This window comes from Capricornis sumatraensis, chromosome 12 (genome assembly GCF_032405125.1).
Source record: "Capricornis sumatraensis isolate serow.1 chromosome 12, serow.2, whole genome shotgun sequence".
Lineage (NCBI taxonomy): Eukaryota > Metazoa > Chordata > Mammalia > Artiodactyla > Bovidae > Capricornis > Capricornis sumatraensis.
Genome location: NC_091080.1, coordinates 33947750 through 33973506, shown reverse-complemented (window position 1 = coordinate 33973506; position 25757 = coordinate 33947750). Strand labels below are relative to the sequence as shown.

The 25757-nt window shown below is 37.8% G+C and overlaps 1 protein-coding gene across 6 annotated transcripts in view; it reads right to left on the bottom strand.

Annotated features, from left to right (window-relative positions):
- TRPC4 (transient receptor potential cation channel subfamily C member 4) overlaps window positions 1-25757 on the bottom strand; it is a 143555-nt gene that overhangs the window by 23743 nt on the left and 94055 nt on the right. For all 6 annotated transcript variants that reach the window (XM_068984286.1, XM_068984287.1, XM_068984288.1 and 3 more), the window contains one exon: window positions 8697-8836. In XM_068984286.1, the coding sequence (XP_068840387.1) occupies window positions 8697-8836 (140 nt within the window). The remainder of the gene's footprint in view (window positions 1-8696; window positions 8837-25757) is intronic.

Below are 25757 nucleotides of genomic sequence, written 5' to 3'. Positions count from 1 at the left end.
CCTTTTCCTTCAAAGACTAAGATAACATTAACCCTCCTTTTCTCATTCTCTTGAAAGATACACATATTTTAGTAGAGAATATCCACCCTTCTGTTGATGGCTAATCATCTCTCTCTCTTTTAACTTATATGGCTGAGGACCATACCTCAAAATGTACAAAATACTAAACAATAAGCATTCTTAAAGATGTAACTGTTTTCTTGGAATTTCTCACCACATTTAACACTGCAGGTCCTAGGTGCTCAAGAGACGTTTTATCCCATCAAGTATTCATGCATGGAAAAATGAGGATGAAAGGAACAGATAATTATAATAAAAATGCTCTGACAGATGAACACTAACTGCTGTGGGAACAGAGAAGAGAAAGTGACGCATTCTATCTGGCGCTGAGACTGGCAATGAATAGAGATTATATGTTGTTCAAGCTCGAAGGATCTTTGATGTTACTGAATCTAGTGGAGATGCCATTCCTTGTTCTAGGCATCATAGCCCTTTTGAGCTAGTAGGATGTAAAATCCATCATCTCATGGTCACTGACTCCAGCTCTGCTATTGACTTACTGTACTTTAGAACCCTTCTTAGCAAATTCTGTCAGCTGGGGCTTGCAAAATCATAAGAGGATGGTTTCCATTTTGCAAATGAGATGCTAGCTTCTGCCCCTATATAATTATCCAGGAGTGTTTCAGGGTCCAGCACTCCAGATAAATGATGAGAAACAATGCTATGTGAATATGTTCATGTTTATACCTGGTCGGGGCATCTTGAGAAAAATATTGCTGGTATTTGGGTTAAAGGAGGGCTTCCCTGGTGGCTCAGAAGGTAAAGAATCCTCCTGCAATGCGGGAGACCTGGATTCGATCCCTGCGTTGGGAAGATTCCCCTGGAGGACGGCGTGGCAACCCACTCCAGTGTTCTTGCCTGGAGAATCCCCTGTGGACAGAGGAGCCTGATAGTCTACAGTCCATGAGGTTGCAAAGAGTCAGACACAATTCAACGACTAAGCACAGGGTTAAAGGATGTTTGAATGAAGACTTGGAAATTAAAGAGAGAGACTTCCTGAGAGACTGAGAAATATCTCCCCGGAACCATGTGCTTACAGTCTAAGGATAATAATCCAGGGGGACCTTTGCCTCCCCAGAGAGAACTTGTTCACTTTAGAAGGTTAAGGTCTTTCTCTTTCCGTCTCCAGGGGGAATATGGGCAGCAGGCACAGCTGTACTACATAAGCTCTGAGATGCATTATTCCCCCATTGCTGTCCTGTGATACAAACTCATGTATGTGGAGGACACATCTGGCTTCTCTTCTGTTGCCCTGTGTGAGCTTGGAGCACGGGGGACCAATGTGAAGACTGTAAGTAAAGAATTTATCTGTTCTCTGACCCAGAAACCTTGTTTCCTGTTAGCAATAAACCGAGATACAAAATTTTAGGAATTCTCTCTTGATTTCATTTTTTAAACTTTACTCTTTTTCTTCTGCCATTCACATCTATGTACATTTCACTTTGGTTTTAAAGAAGGGCATTATTTTATGAAGCAATTTTAAAATTTCTTTCAAACCAAGCTATTCTGTAGCTGTGTACAGAGAAGTGGTTAAACATATTTTCCACACCTACTCTTAGGAATGAAAAGATTAACTTGAATTTTAAAGTTTCCTTTGGCTTTATTTTCTAAAAATTATTCACAAGGTCTATACTCATGTTTCATCTTTGTATGTTTGCCTCCAGCCAGAGTGATGGCTCTCGTCAATCTTCTTAGCAGGCTCTGCTTCTTCACTTGCACCTTAAATATCGAGTTCACTTCTCAGACCCCTTCTCTTCTTATTCTTTCTACTCTCCCTGGAAATTTCCTGTGATTTCAGTTGTCACTTATATGCTAATAACTCCCAATTCCTCATCTCCAGCCCAGAAGTTGCACTTCCATTCATATTTTATATTCTCTTGCCTCTTGACATTTCCTCTTAAATATCTCATGGGGGTCTCAAACTCACAGGTCAGAATTGAAACTCGTCCTCTTTTCATCCTCAAACACCTTCACAATTCATGCTTTTTCATCTCAGTGGATGGCAGCAAATTACCTAAGGCAGCATTTGAGGTTGATCCTAGAGTCCTTCCTAGCAACTCCCGGCCTTTGAAACCAAAGTCTTATATATGTCCTTACTCCTCTACATTGGTATCCTCACTGTGAAAAAAGTTTCCTACAAAAGGAACTTTTGTAGGAAATTTACTTCGGTAGGAAATCTATTCCCTACAAAAATGATTATAATAGCCTTCTAACTCTTGTCTCTGCCTTGAATCTTGTCCCTACAATCATTTATTTCCTCCAGATCATCTTTTAAAAGGACCAATCAGGCAATCTGGCTTAATGTTCTTGAATGATGCCAATGTCCTCATGATGCAATTCCATTTCCCAACATGTCACGTGAAGCCTCTGGAATCTGAGACTTGACTTCCTTTTGAGATTGACTTTCCATTTGTACCCAATTAGGTGCTTACTGCTCTGGCTCAAACCTTCAGTTCTGGCCATTCTCCAAACTACCCTCACATTCTCACCAAAATGCCTTTCTATGAATCCTGGACCCTTTGTCTAAAAAAAATGGGTTTAAATTCTAATTATTTTGATTCTTTGGCTACGAATCACTTATCAAATATGTGTTGAGTGCATACTCTGTGTCAGGCAATATCTTCAGGGTTCACAGTGGTAATCAAACAAGCTATAACTCATGCCATGCAGGCTTACAATACAGTGAAGAAGACAGATATTAAATAGGCAGTGCTTGTCTTTCCTTTGAGAAGGTCTCTTGTACTACAGATGAGTGGACACTAGGGTCCTGCTGACCAGAGCTGGCAATTCCATGTTAGAGAGAAATCAAGAGATATGTACACACCTTTAGCTCTTTGAGGACCGGAAATTCCTGCTTTCCTTTTTCTCTCATGGATTTGCTTATAAATTATAAACCTACCATAGTTTGACTTTGCCTTAAGCCTCAATTTGTATTTAGATTCTTTGTAAGGAACTTGCTCCTATGCAGACCCAGAAAACGAATATTTACCTTTGAGTTCCTTGTCAGATTTCCATTTCGGGAGCTTTGTCTAATGTGTTTTTGGTCCTGGACATCTAATAGAGTGTTTTATATGTGACAGAAGTTCAAAAAGCATTTTCGGGTGGAGAATCGTAGACATATTCTAAAGTATGATTGTTAGAAAAGATGGATCATTTGTAGAAATGTGAGCATCTTAATATAGCTGGGTTGCAGAGGCTTTGGGAATAGTGAGAAGAGAAAGCTGAAGCCAGATCATGAACACCTTAGCAGAAGTGTTAGGAGAGGAAGACGGATTGCATCATAATAGTGGGTCCTAAGTTCCTTGAATATAGGAAAAGTTCATCTTTATATTCTCTAGAGCCTGATGCATACTCATAAAAGTCAAGTATTCAAAATGAATAATAAGTTGAGGCAAAGTGAAAACATTTGTCCTACAAAATTAAATAGAAAATGTTTGCTGGTATTAATGCTTGATTTATAAGGTGAAAACATTTCCCCTCCTACAAATTGGTTAGATAATTAAGAAGTGGAAGACAATAGGAAGGCGTATGATTTTCTCCTGTGGTAGATAATACTATACAACTCATATTTAAATATCTACAGCTCTCTGTCATAAAACTAAAGAACATTTAGAAAAATTCATGATTTGGAGAATTCATTACAGTTGTAACATTTGTGAAATGGAAACATTAGCCTTCTTTCTAGCTGAAAAGAAGAGGGACAAATGAGGTAAATACTATTTAGAAGAATGGTGCTATGAAAAATTCCAGCAAGATCATTGAAAGAAATGTTCTTATTCCTAATTATTTTGATTTCTGAAAATATTATTTACACAGTGGATGAGGCATAGGATTGCAATCATTTCTGCAAAATGACAGAAGATAGACATAAGAGACAAGTTATACATAGGAAAAGGGACTAGGTAATATTTAGGAGAAAATGATTCCTAATGAAGATAAACTAACATTTTCCAAGGGTGTCCAGGCATCAACAAGCTCTAGATTGACTTAACATTTTATACATGGTGAGAACAAGAAATGATTGACAAACCTTCTCCTTCAAAAATTAAAAGCAAATTTTAAAAAGCTACAATCCCTAAGCTGTGAAATGCTAATGAATCAAGGCATTTAAGGCAGAACCACAAAGCCTTGTGGGGAAGGAGAATCCTAAAGTCACGTTAATTTCAGTGTTCTCTTTGTATAATCTAATGTTGTTTCATTTTAATCAAAATAAAAAACAACTGAGTGCTTATATTAAACTCAGTTATATGGCATTAAATGTGTTTATTAATGAGATCCTCTCGAAACATTGTCTGGAATTTGATTATTCCTGTCATCTTACAGAGAAGAATGGTGGGTGAGGCATAGGTTCAGTTCAGTTCAGTTCAGTCGCTCAGTCATGTCCGACTCTTTGTGACCCCATGAATTACAGGGCGCCAGGCCTCCCTGTCCATCACCAGCTCCTGGAGTTCACTCAAACTAATGTCCTTCGAGTCGGTGATGCCATCCAACCATCTCATTCTCAGTCGTCCCCTTCTCCTCCTGCCCCCAGTCCTTCCCAGCAGCAGAGTCTTTTCCAATGAGTCAACTCTTCGCATGAGGTGGCCAAAGTATTGGCGTTTCAGCTTCAGCATCAGTCCTTCCAAAGAACATCCAGGACTGATCTCTTTTAGAATGGACTGGTTGGATCTCCTTGCAGTCCAAGGGACTCTCAAGAGTCTTCTCCAACACCACAGTTCAAAAGCATCAATTCTTTGGCGCTCAGCTTTCTTCACAGTCCAACTCTCACATCCATACATGACCACTGGAAATACCATAGCCTTGGCTAGACGGACCTTAGTCAGCAAAGTAATGTCTCTGCTTTTGAATATGCTATCTAGGTTGGTCATAAACTTGTCCCAAATCACACTGGTAGAAAGTGGTACAGGCAGTAGTCATACCAAGTACGAATCAGAGCCCAGATCACAGCTTTGGCGAAAAGGACCCTTTTGTATGTTAAAAAAAAATCACCAGGAGGATAAATTGCAAAACAATGAACCAAATAAGAATGGCCCTTCTGCTAGACCATGAGGTTCTCTCCCTACAGACCAGTTACAGAAGGATCTCCCTCTTGAAGGATTGATGGTTCATTTGTTCTGGATCCATCACTTGACCCAGATGACCAAGGGTTAGATTTTTGCTACCATTTATGCACCCATATCAGAAGACAGAACCTGGGCAATTCCACGTTATAACCCCTTGGTCATCTTGCCTGCACCATCAGAAGTGAACTATTTACTGGGAAGCAGTGTCAAGACCATCCTGGGATCCCACCTATGATCCTAGCCTTCATAATAACAAATCACGTGTCTTGTGGATCTTACCTCCTAATTTTTTTTTTTTTCCTAAAGCCAACCTTCTATTAACTTCTCCTGTGTCCACTGCTCTACTTCAGGTAATCATCATCATTTGACTCATTCTGTTTCAGCATCATTAATGGTTCCTCTTTATCTTAGGATTCAAACCATATAGGATGATCTAGAAAGTCCTTCCCATCCTCACCCTGCCCCAGTTCCCTGGAGCATCCCTCTGAATTAGTGACCTCCTTTATACTCTCAGACTCATGCATATTGTGTCACTTCTCCCACGGACATTTATGAATGTTCATGGACACAATACATGCTCACTCACTCTGTCCTCTAAATCATTTCAAGACACTGCCAGCCAAATTTAGTTCCTTCCATGATGCCACCAAGGTCCCTGTGGTAGACCTATCACACTGTAAGGTCTTCATGTGCATTTCTCTTTCCTTTCTGTGAACTGCTTGAAGGCAGGGGCTGTATCACCAGTGTCTTTGCATTCTCAACAAATAGATGGAAAGCCAGTTTCTTAATGTGACTCCATAAATTCTCATTGCTTGATTCACAAAATGACTGTTTGCCTCATTTATGGCAGTCTATTTTTGTGCAGAAATAACGCTTCTTTTCCTGAAATCGTAAATTATGTTATTAAAAATCAGCATGAGAAAATGAATGATAGAACAAAAGATGATAAAGAAGGCTGAGTCGCCAAATCAGCATGACATCACAGCCTCCCAAAGTCAGTGCTTTTTTGCTATTATCATCATTTAAAAGAGAATACAATTGAGGCCCACATGAAACATCTTGCCCCAAATCAGACAGTTTGCAAGTGGTAAAGGCAAGTGTGAATTCATACATGAAACTCTTTTTCAACTAAAATAAAGCAAATGACACAATAAAGACATTGCAAGAGGCAAGTCCAGTGGACTCAGGGTACATGAAGTAGGAGGAAACAGCAGTAGAAGAGAAAGGAGAGAACTAATCATGCATGGTTACCAGCATTTTAAATACATTGATCGACTCATGTTTTTCTCATATTAATGGTGTAAGGCAGAAATTCCTTCTTTATAGGTGAAGCACAGAGAGGTGAAAAAACAGGTCCAAGTTCACATAACTAGTAAGTGATGGGAGAAAACTGAGCCCAGGAAACCCAGGCCTAAAGTGCAGCCATTTAAAAACTATCCAGGAAATCAGGTTTGGGGCACACAAATTAGTCATTCAGAAATAACTTCTCATCATTTATGTTTATAATCCTAGCTGAACTCCTATGACCAAAGTGCATAAGCAATCCATATATTTTCCAAAGAGTTCATCTGAGGTTATTTCTATGTACTTTTCCATCTTTTTTTCCTTTTCTTTTCTTTCTTCTTCATCACTTGGGATGAGCTGATTTTTTTTTTTTTTTCTTTTAGCCATGTGAAGCATGCAGGATCTTAGTTTCCCTGTCAGAGATTGAACTCATGCCCCCTGCTTTGGAAGTGTGGAGTCTTAATCACTGGACCACCAGGGTAGTCCCTTGTTGAATTTTTAACATAAATTTTCCCATTTACAGTATAAGGAACAATGTTTATATTTTAGTATGAAAACAGATATTCCACATAAAGAATTTACCTCATTTTATGAAAATTCAAATCCAGTTATCTGAAACCACTGAGGCCCCAAATACACAGGTGTTCATTAATTTATATAATTGTATGTAGTATATACCAGAGTTCTTATATATAAAATATATATGTATTATAAGTGAATACCATATAAATGAGATCTATAAAATGTTTCTTAATATAAATATTATATGATAGAGGTTCCTTTTGGCATCAAACCCATATTTCTTTGAGCTGCTAAATAGAATTTTTCAGCCTAGGGCTATTCATGATGTCTTCTTTAGACCATTTACTTCAAAATTAGCTGATGAATTTGCAATAAATGCAAATTTAGGCCCCTGCTTAATACTCCTGATCCATGGGAATTGAGAAAAGGGATCTGTTTTAGCAAGCTCTTCAGGTGATTCTTAGTACCTGAAAGTATGAGAAGAATTGATATGTAGAACTAGAATTTTATAACTGTACGTGGTCACAAAAAAACAGATATATTACTTTTTGGGAGAAAGATGTCCAAAACCACTTTATAGATATACTTAAGCATCATGACAGAGGAAAGAAGAATTGGGAAGATATGCACTTCAAAATGGATATCCATCTCCTACACAGACGCAAAACTTCCTTGGTTAACACAATATTTTCTGTCATCTTCAGAAAGTCCCAAGGTAATTCGTTCTTAATGCAGATAGAAAAAAATTATCAAATCATTTCCATTCTTAAAAAATAGCTAGTTTTCCATGAAATTGGCAGAAAACATTTTTTTTCTGAATGTTTTGTTGAGTGCTGGAAACATTTTAATTGAACAATTTAGGAAATGACTTTGGGCAATTTTGACCCTGTTACAGCTGAATGTTTCAGGAGCTGACTTAGAACAAAACTAAATGAATGAGAGTTCACTTTTGTTTTAGCATTTCCTAGCTCAGATCATTAGATCGCATGAATTATTCATGTACAGTCCAATTAAACACTTTATGTTTTCCTAATTCACTCATCATTTTGACACATATTTTTTAAAAAGGAAGAGAAAAGGAAGGAGTGAATGGAAAGGCAGGAAGGAGGACACGATCATACTTTGGTTTAAAAAACATCCCCCAAAGTACAAAATAATCTCAGTTGTCACTGCAGAACAAAAATGTTTTATGTAAATTATGTGGTTTGGGATGAGATTGATGCTGTATGAAATGCGGGGGAGGAAGGGGTGTGTGAGATTTCAGCACTGTCATGTTGAATGGGGTGAGGAGAAAGAATTATATTCTGCTCCAATTATATCAAGCTATATTAGTTTAAACTGAAATGATAATTTCAATGCTTTAAGAGAGTAATATTTTGATCTGTCTGTGTAATTTTATCAGTTAGTTATAACTGATAAAAATAGATTCTCGTTGCAAAAGTTTGAACAGTGTTTGAGGTAGAATTTCATTAGAAATGGAAAAGATTAGAATTGAGAGCAGCTATTGTGAATCACTTTTAGGCATCATTCAATTTAGATACCAGAAAATTGGGTGACAATTTCTAAATGTCTATTAAAATTTGTTTTACAACTATAAGCTGTGCATTATCTATGTATTTTATTCCTATGTCTCAGGAAAGTCGTGAGATGATGAATTTCACATACAGGTAATGCCCTAGGCAGCATTGTTAATAAAAGTAATAACAATGGAATATCATCAATACTTAACATAACTTTTGCTTTACCAATAACGTAAATTATAGTTACCTTTACAAATGCAACGATTTTCAAGGAGATTGTTGCTAGGTATAAGGAGTTCATCACAAAATCCATTAAATTCCACCAGTCATGGATGTAATCTTGAAGTCCACCATCCCACATTTGTTTAATCTCTCCCCATATAAAACCTGCAGTTATAGAAAGATTCATGTAAGAGTGGTTTTTCAATCAAATCATTATAAACAGAGATACATAATTAGGAATTAGAGAATCTTGGAACTTCAGGAGACTGTATAATCACTCTAATACAACACCTATTTTTATAGGTAATAATAATTGAGTCCCAGTCAGATTATAAAACTTTCAGGATTCTTAGCTAATTTGTAGAGAATTCTCTTGAGGCAGCTTCACTTTCTTTTTATTCATTAGATAAATTCAGAAAGTTGTGAAAATTTGAATCAAACTGGGATTGCTCTTTACCTCTATATCTTTCTCATGGAAAATATAATGGTCATTTGTAAACAGATACTTAAAGACATTTTTCCTCCCAAGCCAAAATTACTCAAAGATTTGTGAAAAAACTGTTTCTAGTGAATGTATGTGTGCTCGGCCGGTCTGCCTCTTTGCAGTCCTGTGGATTGCCACCAGACTCTTCTGTTCATAGGATTTCACAAGGAAACTCCGGGGAGACTCTCAAACCCAGGGGCTGAACTTGCATCTCTTATATCTACTGAACATAACTGGCTTAATACCATTGACCAGGGTACTTTGTTGTGCTTTTGTAAGCAGTTAGCACCTGCAGAGATCTGATTTCAATTCTGTTCAAAAAGCGATGATAACATTCATACTTCTAACAATAGCTCTAAAGCTATATCCAGAGAAAATAAAAATCCCTTTCTTTTGATTATGGTCATGTTTTTAATAGGAAATATTTTATTTTCAAATATTATAAGTTACTTATATCACTGTATATCTTTATTCTATTTCCAGAATATTATTAAAATTTTATAAATCTATTTTTAGAGCCTAATAATGAGAAGGGAAAATATGAAGATATCTAGAATCAGGAAATATGAAAAGGATAAATATGATTTTAAAACTACATTAAAACAAGAAAACAACTAGACTCTTTTATGATAATGATAGTTTGATCCAAATGTGGGTAGCACAGAGTTTTATATCTGTCCTACACTAAAAGTAAGAAAGTCATATAAATATAGAATCATATTTTTTCATGAATCTGTCAGAGAGGTGAGAAACCAGGGAGCCTATATTTCAAAGAAAACAGTTGCTGCAAAGAGAGTGACAAGGAGAGCATTAGCTTCCCTGGGTCAGGTGGCAGGGTGAGAGACACTGGCAGCATATCCACACAAGAGATTAAGACAAGTTCAGAAAACCTTCTTAAACAAATTTCTAAAAGCTGAGCATGAGCTACTGAGAGAGGACAGAATCCCTGGGACACAGATACGAGGAGAGTGTCCACTCAGTTGTAAGCTAATTTCCATAGATCCTGACACTGCTCAAGAACCTGGTTCTGGGAGGAAGCACAAAGCTTTATCTAGGCTCCTGCACCCCAAGAAGCAGAACACATCGGTCCTCTGGGAGAAGCAGGAAATAGAACTGGGACTAAGATTTATACCAATATCCTTAGATGCTTCCTACCAATGGGGGAAGGTTGGGACCACCATGACAAGGAAGGTTTGGATCATTGAGATGCTCCCTGATGCCCAGGTATAGGCTTACCTAAGTCTGACCCTAGATCTGGAAAACAGACAGGCTTTCTGCTTCACATCACCAGGCTGATAACCACCAGTAAGTAGCAGAAGCTGACAACCACTACACACACACAGAAGTCGCTCAGTTATGTCCAACTCTTTGCGACCCCATGGATTGTAGCCCACCAGGCTCCTCAGTCCATGGGATTTTCCAGGCATGAATATTGGAGTGGGTTGCCGTTTCCTTCTCCAGGGGATCTTCCTGACCTAGGGATCATACCCAGGCCTCTTGTGTTAGCAGGCAGATTATTTACCACTGAGCCACCTGGGAAGCCCATGAATTGGAGAGAGGGGTACAAAGACTTGCAGTGGTGGCCTGAAACTGATTGCAGCAACAATGAAACACAAATCCAGCTCAGCTTCTGACTCTACCGCCTCAAATTCCTGCACTGATGTCCTAACAGAAGAGGCATATCCATTTTCAGGCATAAATGCTATACACTTCTGTCCAGCCTTCTACATAGGTATAAATAAATACCCTAACAAAATACACGCACATGTACACACACATACAAGCACATGCACACTGTGATACAGCATACTCAACCTGTTCAAAAAAAAGATAGAGAAAAAATATTAAAGGCATCAGGGAAAGGGATTTGGTGGAAATAAAGGACACATTGCATATAAAGGAAAAAATATAGGACTGATATCAAATGGATCATCTGAAACCACACAGAATGACATCATTAAAGTGCTGAAAAGAAAAAGAAGTCAATCCAGAATTCTACACACAGCACAGATACCTCTAATAAATAAAGGAGAATGAAAAACTTGTTTCAGACAATCAGAAATTCAGACAGAGACCCATGCTCCAAGAAATGCTAAAGAGTTATTTTTTAAAGCATAACATAACTGATTGATAGACATTTAGGCTTATAAAAAGAAATGAAGGTCTCTACTCAGAAATTACTAAAATGAAAATCAATGTAAAAGATGTTTTTCTTATTTTGAATTGCTCTAACAGATAATTGACTGCTCAAGGCAAAACAAAAATCGTAGCACTGTGCTGTGGTTTATGACATAGGTAAAACACATGACAATAGTGCAGAAGACAAGAAAGAGGAGTGAGAAACACAGAAGCACAAGGTTCTGATACTACATGTAAACCAAAATATTATTTGAAGTTAGTAAGTAAGTAAGTAAATGAAATTGCTCAGTCGTGTCCAACTCTTTGTGACCCCATGGACTGTAGCCTACCAGGCATCTCCGTCCATGGGATTCTCCAGGCAAGAATACTGGAGTGGGTTACAATTTCCTTCTCCAGGGGATCTTCCCAACCCAGGGATCAAACCCGACTCTCCCGCATTGGAGGCAGATGCTTTAACCTCTGAGCCACCAGGGAGGATTTGAAGTTAGACTGTAACAAATTAAATTTTATGTTGTAAATCCTATTGCATTCTCTCAAAATATGTTTAAATGCATAAATGCAGAGTCAAAAATATAAATAAATATGGTGTTATAAAATGCAATCCAAGAACAGGCAGAAGAAAAAAAGGAAAAGTACAACAGATGGGGCAAATAGGAAAAACAATGGGGTAGATTTAAAATCTACCAATATTAAAAACTGCATTGAATGAAAGATAAAGTCTAAACATGCTTTTAAAAGAGATGGATGAATAGGATAAAAGTGCAAAACATAACTGCATGACAATCCTTCAATAGGCCAAACAGAAATGAATAACAATGATACCATGGAATGCTAATCAAGAAAGCTTAAATGGCTATATTAATTAACTAGATATATTTCAGAAGAAGTATTACTATGTATTACAGGAATAAAACATAAGGATAAAAAGGTCAAATCTCTGAGAGGATAGATCAGTCCTAAATATAAGTGCAGCTGACAAAATAACCTGATAATGCAAGATGCCATAGAACTTAAATATAAATAGAGAAAGGTGCAATTATAGTTAACTATTCCTCTGTAAAAGCACACGAACCAGTAGGAAGAAGTTTAGTAAGAATATAGAAGTTCCAGAAAGCTGGTACTGATGAACCAATTTGCAAGGCAGGAATAGAGACGCAGAGGTAGGAATGGATTCGTGGACACAGCAGTGGGGAGGCAAAGGTGGGATGAATTGGGAGAGTAGCATAGACATATAAACACATTTGCCATGTGTAAAACAGATAGCTAGTGGGAAGCTGCTGTATAGCACAGGGGAGTTGAGCTGAGTGCTCTGTGCTGACCTAGAGGTTGGGATGGGGGTGGGGCTTACAAAGGAAGGGATATATGTATACACGTGACTGATTCATGTTGTTGTACAGCAGAAACTAGTACAACATCGCAAAACTATTATATCCAGCTAAAAAATAAATTAAAGAAAGAATATAGAAATTCTGAACAACACTGCTGCTGCTGCTGCTGCTAAGTCGCTTCAGTCGTGTCCGACTCTGTGCGACCCCATAGACGGCAGCCCACCAGGCTCCCCCGTCCCTGGGATTCTTGAGGCAAAAACACTGGAGTGGGTTGCCATTTCCTTCTCCACTGAACAACACTATCAACAGTCTAATAGCAGAAGTCACATTTTTTTTTTCCAAGTGCACACAGAACATTCACCAAGACAGACGATATAACTTCAACATATTTATATATTTGCAATGTTTAAATATTTACTGTTTATAAGAGATGGACGAATAGGATAAAAGTGCAAAAAACAGCTGCATGACAATCCTTTGACAGGCCATAGTAAAGAACAAATCAATAATAAATTGTATCTTGAATCCAAATATTCTGCAGCTAAATAATATGCTCTGATAACTTTTGTTCAAAGGGAAATTTACAGAATGATTAGAAAATATTTTGAAATGATTACAAATGAAAATACAACTAAAAATTCTGTGATGCAGTTAACACAGTACTTAGAGTAGAATGCTTAATTAGAGAACAGTAAAGGTCTCAAATCAATGATCTCAGCTTTTACTGTGACACTATGAAAAGAAGAGCAAATTAAACCCAAATCAGGCAGAAGGAAGAACATTAAAAAATAATAATAATAAGAGCAGAAATCAATACTTTTTAAAATATAAAACGAGAAAAATCAATGAAAACAGAATCTAGTTCTTTGAAATGGTCAATAAAATTGAAAAAATTCTAGCTAGAATTGATCAAGAAAAAAGAGAGAAGAGATGATCAATATAAGAAATGAAAGATGGGAATGAATATAGATCTTACCGACTTTATAAGGATAACAAGTGAATAAAGGGAATAAATTGATACTCATAAATTTCACAACATTAATGAATTGGACATTTTCCCTCAAAGACAAAACCTACCTAACTCACAAAAGAGGACATAGAGTAACCTGAGTTGTCCTATATTCATTAAAGAAAATGAATTCACAGTTAAAAACCTTCCAACAAAGAAAAATTCAGGTCTAGTTTTTCATGGTGATTCTACCAAATATTTGAGAAAGAAATAATGCCAGTACTAATGAAATACAAAATTACAAGGAAAAAGATGTTTAAAGTATGTATTATTCTGATAAAAATATATGCAAAGAAAACTATACACTAATAATCCTTATGAATATGTACAAAATCCTCAACAAATATTAGTAAATTAAATATAGTAACATATAAAACTGATAACAAGTCATGACCAAATGCATTTTTCCTAAAAATGCAAGGTTGTTTCAATATTTAAGAATCAATCAATGTAATTTATCACATCAATAGATTTTTGGGGAAAAATATTTTCATTAGATGCAATAAATCTTTACAATAGGTACAGTAAATTCATTTGACCAAATTCAACATTCATTCATGGCAAAAGGTTTCTGTAAAGTATGACTAGAAGGAAATTGTCTTGATTTGATAAAGTACATCCATAACAATCTAAACTACCATCATACTTTGTAAAGAGTCAGAAAATAAATTATTTAGGCTTTGCAGTGGTTGGATAGCATTACCGACATGAACTTGGGCAACTTCCGGGAGTTAATGAAGGATGGGGAAGCCTGGTGTGCTGTTCATGGAGTTGCAAAGAGTCAGACAAAACTTAGCAACTGAGCAACAGCAACAATAAATGAATTTGTGTGGCTTTGTTATAATGAAACTATTTATAAAAACTAGCAAAGGGCCAAATTTGGCTTGCTGGGCCATACTTTGTCCTATATGGTGATTGTGCTGGTACTATATGAGTGTATGTGTTTGTCAACGTTTTATATATCTGTGCCCTAAGAGGAGAAAAAAAAAAAACTGACATGAAGTAGTGGTACAATTTAATGTGAAGGCAACAAAAATTATGAGAGATTGATTAAAAATAAAGAAATTGTGATATATTGCTGATAGATGTGTTTGTGAGAATTTTTACAATGAAACTTTGAAAGAAAAGTATATTAGACTTGATGCTCATAAATTACTTAGTGAAAACTTGCAATATTTTAGTATTACTAATAAAGTTTTATTGTTAAATTTTGTCACATTTAAATTAAGAACCCAGATAAGAATTGATTTCAATTAATTACAGAGTGCATTTTAGAATCTGCTGTAAACCTTTGCTTTATTCTAGATTTGTTGTTTATATCTTCCTTTTGAGGTTTCTTTCATAAATAAATCTCTCTTGAGAACTAGATATGGTTGAGCATAACTGGGGAGGTGATAATGATCACATCCTCCTTCTGAAGAAAGGAATGTATCATATCTGAAAACAATGTGATGCACACACTGATTTTAGAGCTTGTGGGAAACTTACAATTTATATTATCCAATGAGGAAATGAGGAAAAATGCTCAGTACCCATGGAAAAACTCTCCCTTCCCACATTCGTGGTGCTTTTTCCTACTAAACCCAAGTACAGTCTGAGAATCCAGCATGCAACTGCAAAGTACCTAAGAGAACCAAGACCCCAAAAGGCCATGTGACTAAAGCTACTTAATGGGAAAACTAGAACTGGACCTGTCTCCTTAGGCAGTGCTTGTAGAGTTTTCACAAAGGAGTTTCTTTGTTTTGCTTTGTTCAAAACTTTGCCAGTTCCCAGAGATGAGGCCATATAAGCATTGCAATCTTTGAACAAATACATTTAAGTTAACTTTCCTCAGAAGCGCAATGATATTAATAGGTGAGTGAAGCTCAGCTCAACTAGTGATCAGCTTTGTAATCTTAGCCAGAAACTCCATATCTCTAGATTTCAGTTATCTCACTTCTAAAAATGAAAGGTTTGGATTATCACAGAATTCTACGGACAGAATCCTACATGAAGTATAATTCTACCTTAATGGTATAAATAAGCCAGACTCTACTCTTCCTGTTTGAATTATCAAAATCCTATGAAAATCAGTCATCATAATAGACGCTATGAGAGATGAAAAACTGTCCTGCACACACGTGCTTTGGTCTGCTCCAGAAAGCAAAAGTTGGATTTATGATATGAAAGATATAGAAAGGAATCTTCTTGCCCAATGTAAGGGGGGTTTTCTGGCAATCAGAATTGTCCCAAACACCTTTCAGGGTTAAGATTCCAACCAATCATACTCCAGGGAAATTTAAGCAATGATCCTGACCTAGGCATAGAACCTGGGTCTCCCATATTGTGGGCAGATTCTTTACCATCTGAGCCACCAGGAAAGCCCCAAGAATACTGGAGTGGGTTGCCATTTCCTTCTCTAGAGGATCTTCCAGACCCAGGGATTGAACCTAGGTCTCCTGTGCTGCAGGTGGATTCTTTACCAACTGAGCCAGCAGGGAAGCCCCCAGCAATCAGTTGTACTCCAGGGAATTTCTAGCAATAAGTGGAGACCTGTTTTGCTGGACCTCTAAAGGTCACTCCAGGTTTATGAATTTGTGATTCTGGTGTTTTCAAATTATGTATGTATTTTAAAATAAAATATACTAAAAGACCTGCAAACCAACAAAATGGTTTATATTTTATTTCCCTTTATAAATAAATCATATTTCTTGTTTTGCTTCTACCCAACTGGAAAGCCAAATGGGATTATTAACAGTCACCAAAATAGATAATTTCAAATACTTTATGGATAATTATGTAAAAGAGTAAAGACACCAGGACTCACTGGTAACTAATCAGCAGTGAGTCTTGGTGAGGACAGGAGGAGGACCACCAGGAAGGAGTGTTGAAGCAGCAGTTAGCAGCTCAATAGAAAGCACCATTTTAACCTGGAGCTCCATAATATCAAGCAGACTCTGTTCTTATTAGCTGGATTCAAGAGCAAGACACTTTAATTGAAAGTTTGAACTAGATGACCTCGAAGATTTCCTAAGAAGACTCAAAACAAAAACTCACAATTCAGATATATTACAGTTCCTCAAAGTTCAGCAGATAGACATTAAATATCTAACTCTCTGAATCACACAAAAAATGACTGAACTACTGACTTTGAAAAGGCACAACTGTATGAAAAAAAACAGAGATCCTGATGAAATTGAGGACTCAGCCCATCTTTTTTTTTTTTTTAGCCTGAGCCGTAAATAAGACTGTCAATTAGTGCTTCTTGACTAATGGTTTTGGGATCTTCTGTTTTCAAAGCACCAGATTCGAGAATCACTTCACATAGCTGTTTAGATCACTTCCTCCATCACCACATACCTGTTTGAGGACTACCGGTTTCTATTTGTCACGAGCACATTAGTGACATATCAAGTTTCTTCTATTCTGGCAACATTCACTGAAATTTCAGAAGAAACAAGCCTTGAGAAAAACTAGAGGGTGCTATTAACTGGCTGGAAAACACATCCAGATAGTCAACGATTCACGCTAACTAAAAGAGACTGCAGAGAACAAAGCTTGAGGGAGCGTCTGTCAGAAAATGTTTGTGCTGTTCCCACAATGGGAACATTTCAAAATTGTTCTCCGCTGTTTATAAACAGATGACATGATTTCTCAGCATGGTGGTGGAGGTCTAATTACAAGCATTGATGTAAGACTGTGGGGACCAACAACGGAAAGATCACAGTGCAAATGAGTCAGAGAACTTCCTTTTGAAAATATTTGTGGATGCCTGGAAGTTTTGACTATTTTTTTCTACCTTTCCCATAACAGTTTTCATCAAGGCTGAGTGTTCTCTTACATCCCATCACGTGAAGCTAGCTGTGGGGGATGAGATGCAGCAGGCGGCCCTCCAGTGCTGTAATTAACCAGCCTCGATTTCCTGTTAAAAAATGTGTAATTCTGCAAAACAGACGTCTTGCCTCTCCTTTCTCACTGTCAGTACTTACACAAGGAGGAAATAACCCCAAGCAAAAGAGCAAGTCACCTTTTCACCTAGGACACTCCAAGGGCTTGTTAAGGCAGCCCCAAAGCTAGCTGGGGGGTCTGACCTTGGAAGTCTCTTGACGGAACACTGAATTCCAGGCTGTGACACCAAGTCAATGAATATAGAGAGAACAAAAAGATTTTATCTTCACTGGAGGGTTTTCACCCCCCTCCATAAGTTGGGGGCCCAAGAAATAGTCTCTGGTCAAAATTCTGGTTTTGTTCAAAAAGAAATCTAAACGCAGTGATTTCATTTGGTAGAGACTCATCTTATGCCAGACCCATAGAAGGCACTAGGCCTACCCAAATGGTGCAATGATAAAGAATCTGCCTGCCAGTGCAGAAGATGTGGGTTTGATCTCTGCATCTGAAAGATTCTTGGGAGTATGAAATGGCAACCTACTTTAGCATTCTTGCCTGGAGAATCCCATGGGCAGAGGAGCCTGGTGGGCTACAGTCCACGGGGTCACAAAAGAACTGGCCATGACTGAGCATGCACACAGCACAAGAGGTATGAGGACCATGTCTTCCAGCAGTCACCTGCCACTCCTGCCCACGCCTGCACAAAGAGAACACTGGGAACAAGGGACCAGTGAGCCATAAACTCAGGGCACTCCAGTTGGGGGCCAGTTAGGAAAGCCAGAGGAAGAGATGGGAGTGGTCTCATCAGCGCCACCCCCTTCCTCAGTCAAGTGCGGGACATTCCAAGACAACCCCTCATAAAGATGGGGGATTTCTAAAAGGAGAAGATGGCATCTTAATCCCTGCTGGGGCATCTTCCCAAACCCTTGGCTTGCTCATCTCTCCCTGGGTCTAGGACTTCAGGGAAAACAGACAAACAATAGGATTCATCAGTTGGGCAGCTGGCAGCAGCCTGACCTCCTACCAGGAGAGGGAGTGGGGTTTGGAATCTCCCGGGTAGCCGGCACGCACCGCTGGAAGAAACCAGGCTTTCACCATCTTGCTCTCCTGTCCTTGTTAGGGTCACAGGACTCCTAAAGGGGCCAAGGGCTGGCTACGAGAGTTTACAGACTGGAAGATGTCAGGAAGAGCTGGATCTTGGAGAACTATGTATACAGGCCATCTGAGGAATGCTCATGGCCCCATCAGGAGAGTCAGAGGGTCAAGACCTGTCATATAGGCTACTCAGGATCAGCTAGAGATGCGGACAACAACAAGGAAAGAGCTGTGACCAGGGTACCAGGGAGGCAAAGAAGACATTGAACAAACACTTTTGGCCATCCTTCTCACCTGCAGAAACCAAGGCATGGGGAGAATAGAAAAAGCCTAGGTCCCTCCTTCGATTCCAATGTTGGGCTTGAAGGACAAGCAAAAGATCAGTGTTTTCAGGTCCTTTGAGCCCTGTGTTAAGCCTTTGTTGGGAAGAGGAGAACTTTAAACTGATGGTAAGATTCATGTTTTAAAGTGAACTGGGACTGCTTTTTAATAACTCAGAATTTCAGGAAATTGATGAATATCGCCTAGACATATGGTTAAGGGAGACAGAAAAGATATTTAATGTAGGGTGGTTGGGGAGAGTGGTTGAAAGAAGTAAAACCATAGGTGTTTAGAATCTAATGAGTCTCAATTCCTCCCTAAAACTGAAATCTGACATTTTAAAGTCTAGACTCCTAGAATTGTGCCTTAATTGTTTTGTGTTTAAAGACCTCTGAAATTTCTGAATCAGTCAACAGAGGGGAGAATTCAAAATCTGAACTTTTCATAAAAATCCATCCATTACAATTATAGTCAGCACACTACACTTCAAAAAAATACTGATTTAAAAGGACAGTCAATAATTAAATATGCTTAGTTTGAAGGCATCTGAAAATGCTTAAATTAGTATAGTTTTGATATCATCAGTTCAATATTTAGATTAAAAAATCAGGAATATATAATTAAGGAAGTATATGTTTTGAAACTGTGCCAAAGAACAATAACATGTTAGTTTCAGATTAAGATGTAAAAAATGTAGAACTTTAGAATTCTAGCTTGTCTGTTTATGACACAAATGTAGTAACTTAAAAGTCAAGTAAAATGTTTCTGTCAATGCAGTATTAGATTTCTGTTTAATTTATAATTTTTCATGATGACTAAGGCATTAGATACTTATGTAGCTGGAAAAACAATAAATATTCCTCGTCACCTTTTCAATGAGTGACAGTAGTCACTTAATAAATATTTTCTAATGAGTGGTTACTGATTTTTTCACTATGAAAATGGCCACTTTTCACCTACAGTAAAGTTCTGACTATTTTAAAAACAATTATGTACAAAAGAAATCTATATCTTTACATTTCCTGAAAACTCCCTACACACACATACATACATACATACACCAATGAAAGATTTAAAAATAGATAACTAATGAGACCCTATTGCAAAGCACAGGAAGCTCTACTCAATGCTGTGTAGCAATCTAAATGGGAAGGAAATCCAAAACAGGGGGGGGGAGCTATATATACATATAGCTGATAGTTGATTCACTTTGTGTATGGCAGGAAATAACACAACATTGTAAAGCAACTGAACTCCAACAAAAATTTTTTAAAAATTAAAGATATCCCTGGAAGCTAGGAAATTTAACTTCAGGACTTAGCAAGTGAACATGGAAACTAAAAAAGAAACAGCGCAAGGCCACAGCAAAGGACTTTGTTCTTTCTTTCCAGAATAGATTGCTTCGGTCAGTGCTAGGGAACCACTTATAATGCACAGGTTTTAGAATAGTGGTGGGCTGTGGAGATGGAAATACAGGTAATGCTGATGCGATAGTGATACATTTGCTATATTAACAAGCATAACTTTCAATAGTGAATTATATCAAGTGTATATCTTAAACAGTGTGGCCTCTGTAAAAGATCAGAAACATGGTCCTCTCAGATTTGACCTGTGTAAAGACTCAAGTTAGCAAACAGAGGCAGAGAAAGTAGGGGAAAATGTCTATATTTGGAAACTTGAGTTCCTGGACTATTTTTGACTCTTTGAATTCTACTTCTGATACTCTAGTGGCTCAGGTGGTAAAGAATCCGCCTGCAATGTGGGAGACCTGGGTTTGATCCCTGGGTTGGGAAGATCCCATGGAGAAGGGAATGGCTACCCATTCCATTATTCTGGCTTGGAGAATTCCATGGACTGTATAGTCCACGGGGTCGCCAAGAGTCTGAGACAACTGAGAGACTTTCACTTTCACTTTCTCACACTCCAAGGGCAGAGGAAGATAAAGAGGATAAAGAAAGCTCTGGAGTTAGACTACCTAGAGTTAGGTGGCAAGAATACACAGAAGAACTGTACAAAAAAGATCTTCACGACCCGGATAATCACAATGGTGTGATCACTCATCTAGAGTCAGACATCCTGGAATGTGAAGTCAAGTGCGCCTTAGAAAGCATCACTATGAACAAAGCTAGTGGAGGTGATGGAATTCCAGTGGAGCTATTTCAAATCCTGAAAGATGATTCTGTAAAAGTGCTGCACTCAATATGCCAGCAAATTTGGAAAACTCAGCAGTGGCCACAGGACTGGAAAAGGTCTGTTTTCATTCCAATCCCAAAGAAAGGCAATGCCAAAGAAGGCTCAAACTACCAAACAATTGCACTCATCTCACACCCTAGTAAAGTAATGCTCAAAATTCTCCAAGCTAGGCTTCAACAATATGTGAACTGTGAACTTCCTGATGTTCAAGCTGGTTTTCGAAAAGGCAGAGGAACCAGAGATCAAATTGCCAACATCCGCTGGATCATCAAAAAAGCAAGAGAGTTCCAGAAAAACATCTATTTCTGCTTTATTGACTATGCCAAAGCCTTTGACTGTGTGGATCACAAAAACTGTGGAAAATTCTGAGAGAGATGGGAATATCAGACCACCTGACCTGCCTCTTGAGAAATCTGTATGCAGGTCAGGAAGCAACAGTTAGAACTGGACATGGAACAACAGACTGGTTCCAAATCAGAAAAGGAGTACGTCAAGGCTGTGTCTTGTCACCCTGCTTATTTAACTTCTATGCAGAGTACATCATGAGAAATGCTGGGCTGGAAGAAACACAAGCTGGAATCAAGATTGCCGGCAGAAATATCAATAACCTCAGATATGCAGATGACACCACCCTTATGGCAGAAAGTGAAGAGGAACTAAAAAGTCTCTTGATGAAAGTGAAACAGGAGAATGAAAAAGTTGGCTTAAAGCTCAACATTCAGAAAATGAAGATCGTGGCATCCGGTCCCATCACTTCATGGGAAATAGATGGGGAAACAGTGGAAACAGTGTCAGACTTTATGTTTTTGGGCTCCAAAATCACTGCAGATGGTGACTTCAGCCATGAAATTAAAAGACACTTACTCCTTGGAAGAAAAGTTATGACCAACCTAGAGAGCATATTCAAAAGCAGAGACATTACTTTGCCGACTAAGGTCTGTGTAGTCAAGGCTATGGTTTTTCCTGCAGTCACGTATGGACGTGAGAGTTGGACTTTGAAGAAGGCTGAGCACCGAAGAATTGATGCTTTTGAACTGTGGTGTTGGAGAAGACTCCTGAGAGTCCCTTGGACTGCAAGGAGATCCAACCAGTCCATTCTGAAGGAGATCAGTCCTGGGATTACTTTGGAGGGAATGATGCTGAAGCTGAAACTCCAGTACTTTGGCCACCTCATGCGAAGAGTTGACTCATTGGAAAATTCTCTGATGCTGGGAAGGATTGGGGGCAGGAGGAGAAGGGGACGACAGAGGATGAGGTGGCTGGATGGCATCACTGACTCCATGGACGTGAGTCTGAGTGAACTCCGGGAGTTGGTGATGGACAGGGAGGCCTGGTGTGCTGCGATTCATGGGGTCGCAAAGAGTTGGACATGACTGAGCGACTGAACTGATGCTGCTCAGTGGCTTCAGTTGTGTCCGATTCTTTGCAAGCCCATGGACTGTAGCACACCAGGCTCCTCTGTCCATGGGATTCTCCAGACAAGAATACTGGAGTGAGTGGCCATGCCCTCCTCCAGGGGATCTTCCCGACCCAGGGATTGAAGCTGCATCTCCTGCAGCTCCTCCATCAAAAGCAGATTCTTTACTACTAAGCCACAGGGGCAGCCCAGAGTTCGAATGTAGTATCTACTATAGGTCAGCTCCTTGATCCTGGGAAAGTGATCTAACATTTCTAAACCAATTTCCTCTCTGAGAAATGAGATACTCTTAATAACATCATTCATAATTACTAAATGAAGTGGAGTGACTATGAAGTTCAAATGAGATCTTACATTTTAATCACTTAGCACAGTGCCTAATTTTTTGGTTTCTACTGTTATTACCACCATTACTACTGTTACTATTATATTACCATTATTCTGAACTAATTGAAACCACTTACACCTTCCCTGTAGTCTTTTACTCTGACCCTCATTCATTTCCAAGTACTCTTCTTTTTCCATCTTTTCCTTTCTTTCCTTGAACCATCAGAACCATGTTGTCAAACATTCTCCCAAGTCCTATAGATTTCACCTGTTGGTGCATCAAATTTCTATTGCATGAGTGACCCACAGGACTTAATTTTCTCTCCAATAAAGAAGTCATTTGGTCAGCAATAGAATGTACACAAATAACAATTTACACATATGTGAATATTTTGTTTGAGATTTTACTGTGTTACTGTTGATAAATCTTGGTAAAGGTGACCTTAAAATTTCTTCCTCACAGTTAAACAGGAAAATGAGGATTCTATGTCCTACTGCAATGAATATCTGGTTTTCCTGAAAATTAAAATATCCCTTTAAATGAATGAACAGATGTTCTCCAGCTGTGTTTGAGTGTCTCTCTGTGTCTGCAGCTAGTTTGATGAGGTGGTTAGAGTACGTTGTGAAGGGACAGAGTGGGGAAAGACTCTAGTCTTGTTCCTTATAATTCTGGATTTGGGGGGCTTTTTGAGCAGATAGATAATTCAGGGGTGAGGCTGAAAATATGAGTATCTGAAGCCATGTGATCTTAATGCCTATTAGAAGATGAAGAAATGGTCATCAGTAATAAAGTATACAGGATTGTTTGTCTCTATGAGTCTTTATCTAGATGCAAATGTGATCACCACTTTTCACATTTTCAATTTCTCAGGCCTTGTTGAAATGTTCAGATTTTTAAATATCAACACTTTAAAAGATAAAAATATAAAGTAAATGAGGGAAATAAGAGGCCAATTCTGTTGCAGAAAAATTGTTAAATAAGTATGTATTATAGGCAAGATGTATAATCTGGATATTATGAGCAATCCTTAATTTACGCTTAGAAATTCACTAGAAGCTATTTTTAACAGAGCTCAGATTACTTCCCCTGATATAACTTTTCCTTGGTTCACCCTTCTCATCAAGCTCAGTGTGCACAGATTTGTGTGCTACATAATTATGGCATATTCTTAAGCATACACATAATAATAAGTCACTTCAGCAGCCATTTCTATTTTCTCATTGGAAACAAGGCACTTCCTGCTTTATTAATATGATAGCTTTCATTAACATTCTACTTCTTTTGTGAAAAATGTTATCAATCTCATAATTTTACTTTGCTAAGAGATAACATATGTCTACATCTGGATATTTCATATATATGCATGCTTTTTTTTGCAGGGGGATAAGCTATGGCAGAAATTTGATTGTTACAAATTAGTTATAATGGATTCTGTGAAAAAATTCAAACTAGTTTTGGGAAGACTTTAAAAATTAGCATTCAATTTTTTTTCACATTTTACTCCATATTATCTCCAGAAACAAGTGACATCTGAGTTAAAACTTCTGCTATAACTTAGATGAATTCTCAAAATATGTATTCTACATATAATATGCTATATTTACCTTGCATTTAAATTCTGTGTAAAAATGACTTTCCCATATGAATATTATATTCATTCCCTTTCCCTAGTATTATTAATACATTGTTAAAATCAAACTCTTAATAAAGTAAGATCCTTGGGATTATGATACAACAGAAAATAGAAGTAGCCGTGTCTTTAATCTGACCCCAGGCTTCTTTTAATCCATCACGGTCTTCCCAGTGATACTTTCTCTCTAGACAGTTGAAAAGCATAGCTCTGTTATCAGGCCATATGCATGCAGGATGAAGCTTGTTTTACATTTTACTGTAGCTCAAATGGGTCATTTGACAATCTGAGAAATATACTGGTGTCTATCTGTCTATAATTTACCTTTTTATTGAGAGAGTTCTAGCTGAATTATCTGATTAGTTTTCTCTATTGCTTAAAACTGTATATCTCAAGATGACCAGAATCTTAAGGTTTAGTCTGTATTAGGCTTTTAAATTTCTTTGCTTTATATGCTAAAGTTCTTCCTGCAGGAACCATGTGTGAGAAGATCTCTAGAGGTTATTTGACAAGAGAAAAGAAGTGTTGATACAAGAATGTCTGAAGGAAAAACAATTTGAAAAATGTTGCAGGAAATGAGCTTCAATTGATCAGTGACACCACAGTGAAAGGACAGAAGGACCATTGTAGATTGTCTTCCAAAGATATCAAACTCAATAGACTTCAATTTAAATAGTCAAAAAGATGTTGAACTTCAACAGGAAAGACAGTGAAAATGACACAGAAACATTATTCTGCCATGCTACTAAATCACAAGATATCTGGATCTATAACATTGTGTAAGTTCTTACCGTTGAAACACAGCAGAGTATATCAAATAGAAATTCCTAAGCAAAAACCATACTTCTTCATCCCTTTAAGGATGGATTTGGGAGGATAAACTTTAAAGTTAGAAAATTTTTCTATTTAGAAAAAATGAAAATTTATGATATAAATATATAGAAACAAGTAAAGCAAAAGTCTTTTTTGTCAGGATAAGTGAAACGAAAGGTATCAAACTCATCATTTCCTTTAAACTACTGTATCATAGGTCTGGGAAACACCTGAAAATGGAAGGAAAGAATAGTAAAATAAAAAATGTTTCTTTACAAAGCAAATAGCTCACAGAGGCGACATCAGTTGAAAACCTAAGTTGGTTCAGGAAGACTTGAGAAATTGAAGTGTAGAGCTTCAATCAGTCATTGGGAATATTAACATGGTGAGGGAAACAGTTACAAGCCACAGTCTTATAAGTAAGTCCCTCAGTCTTGTTATTAGAAACGTAGAGCCTTACAA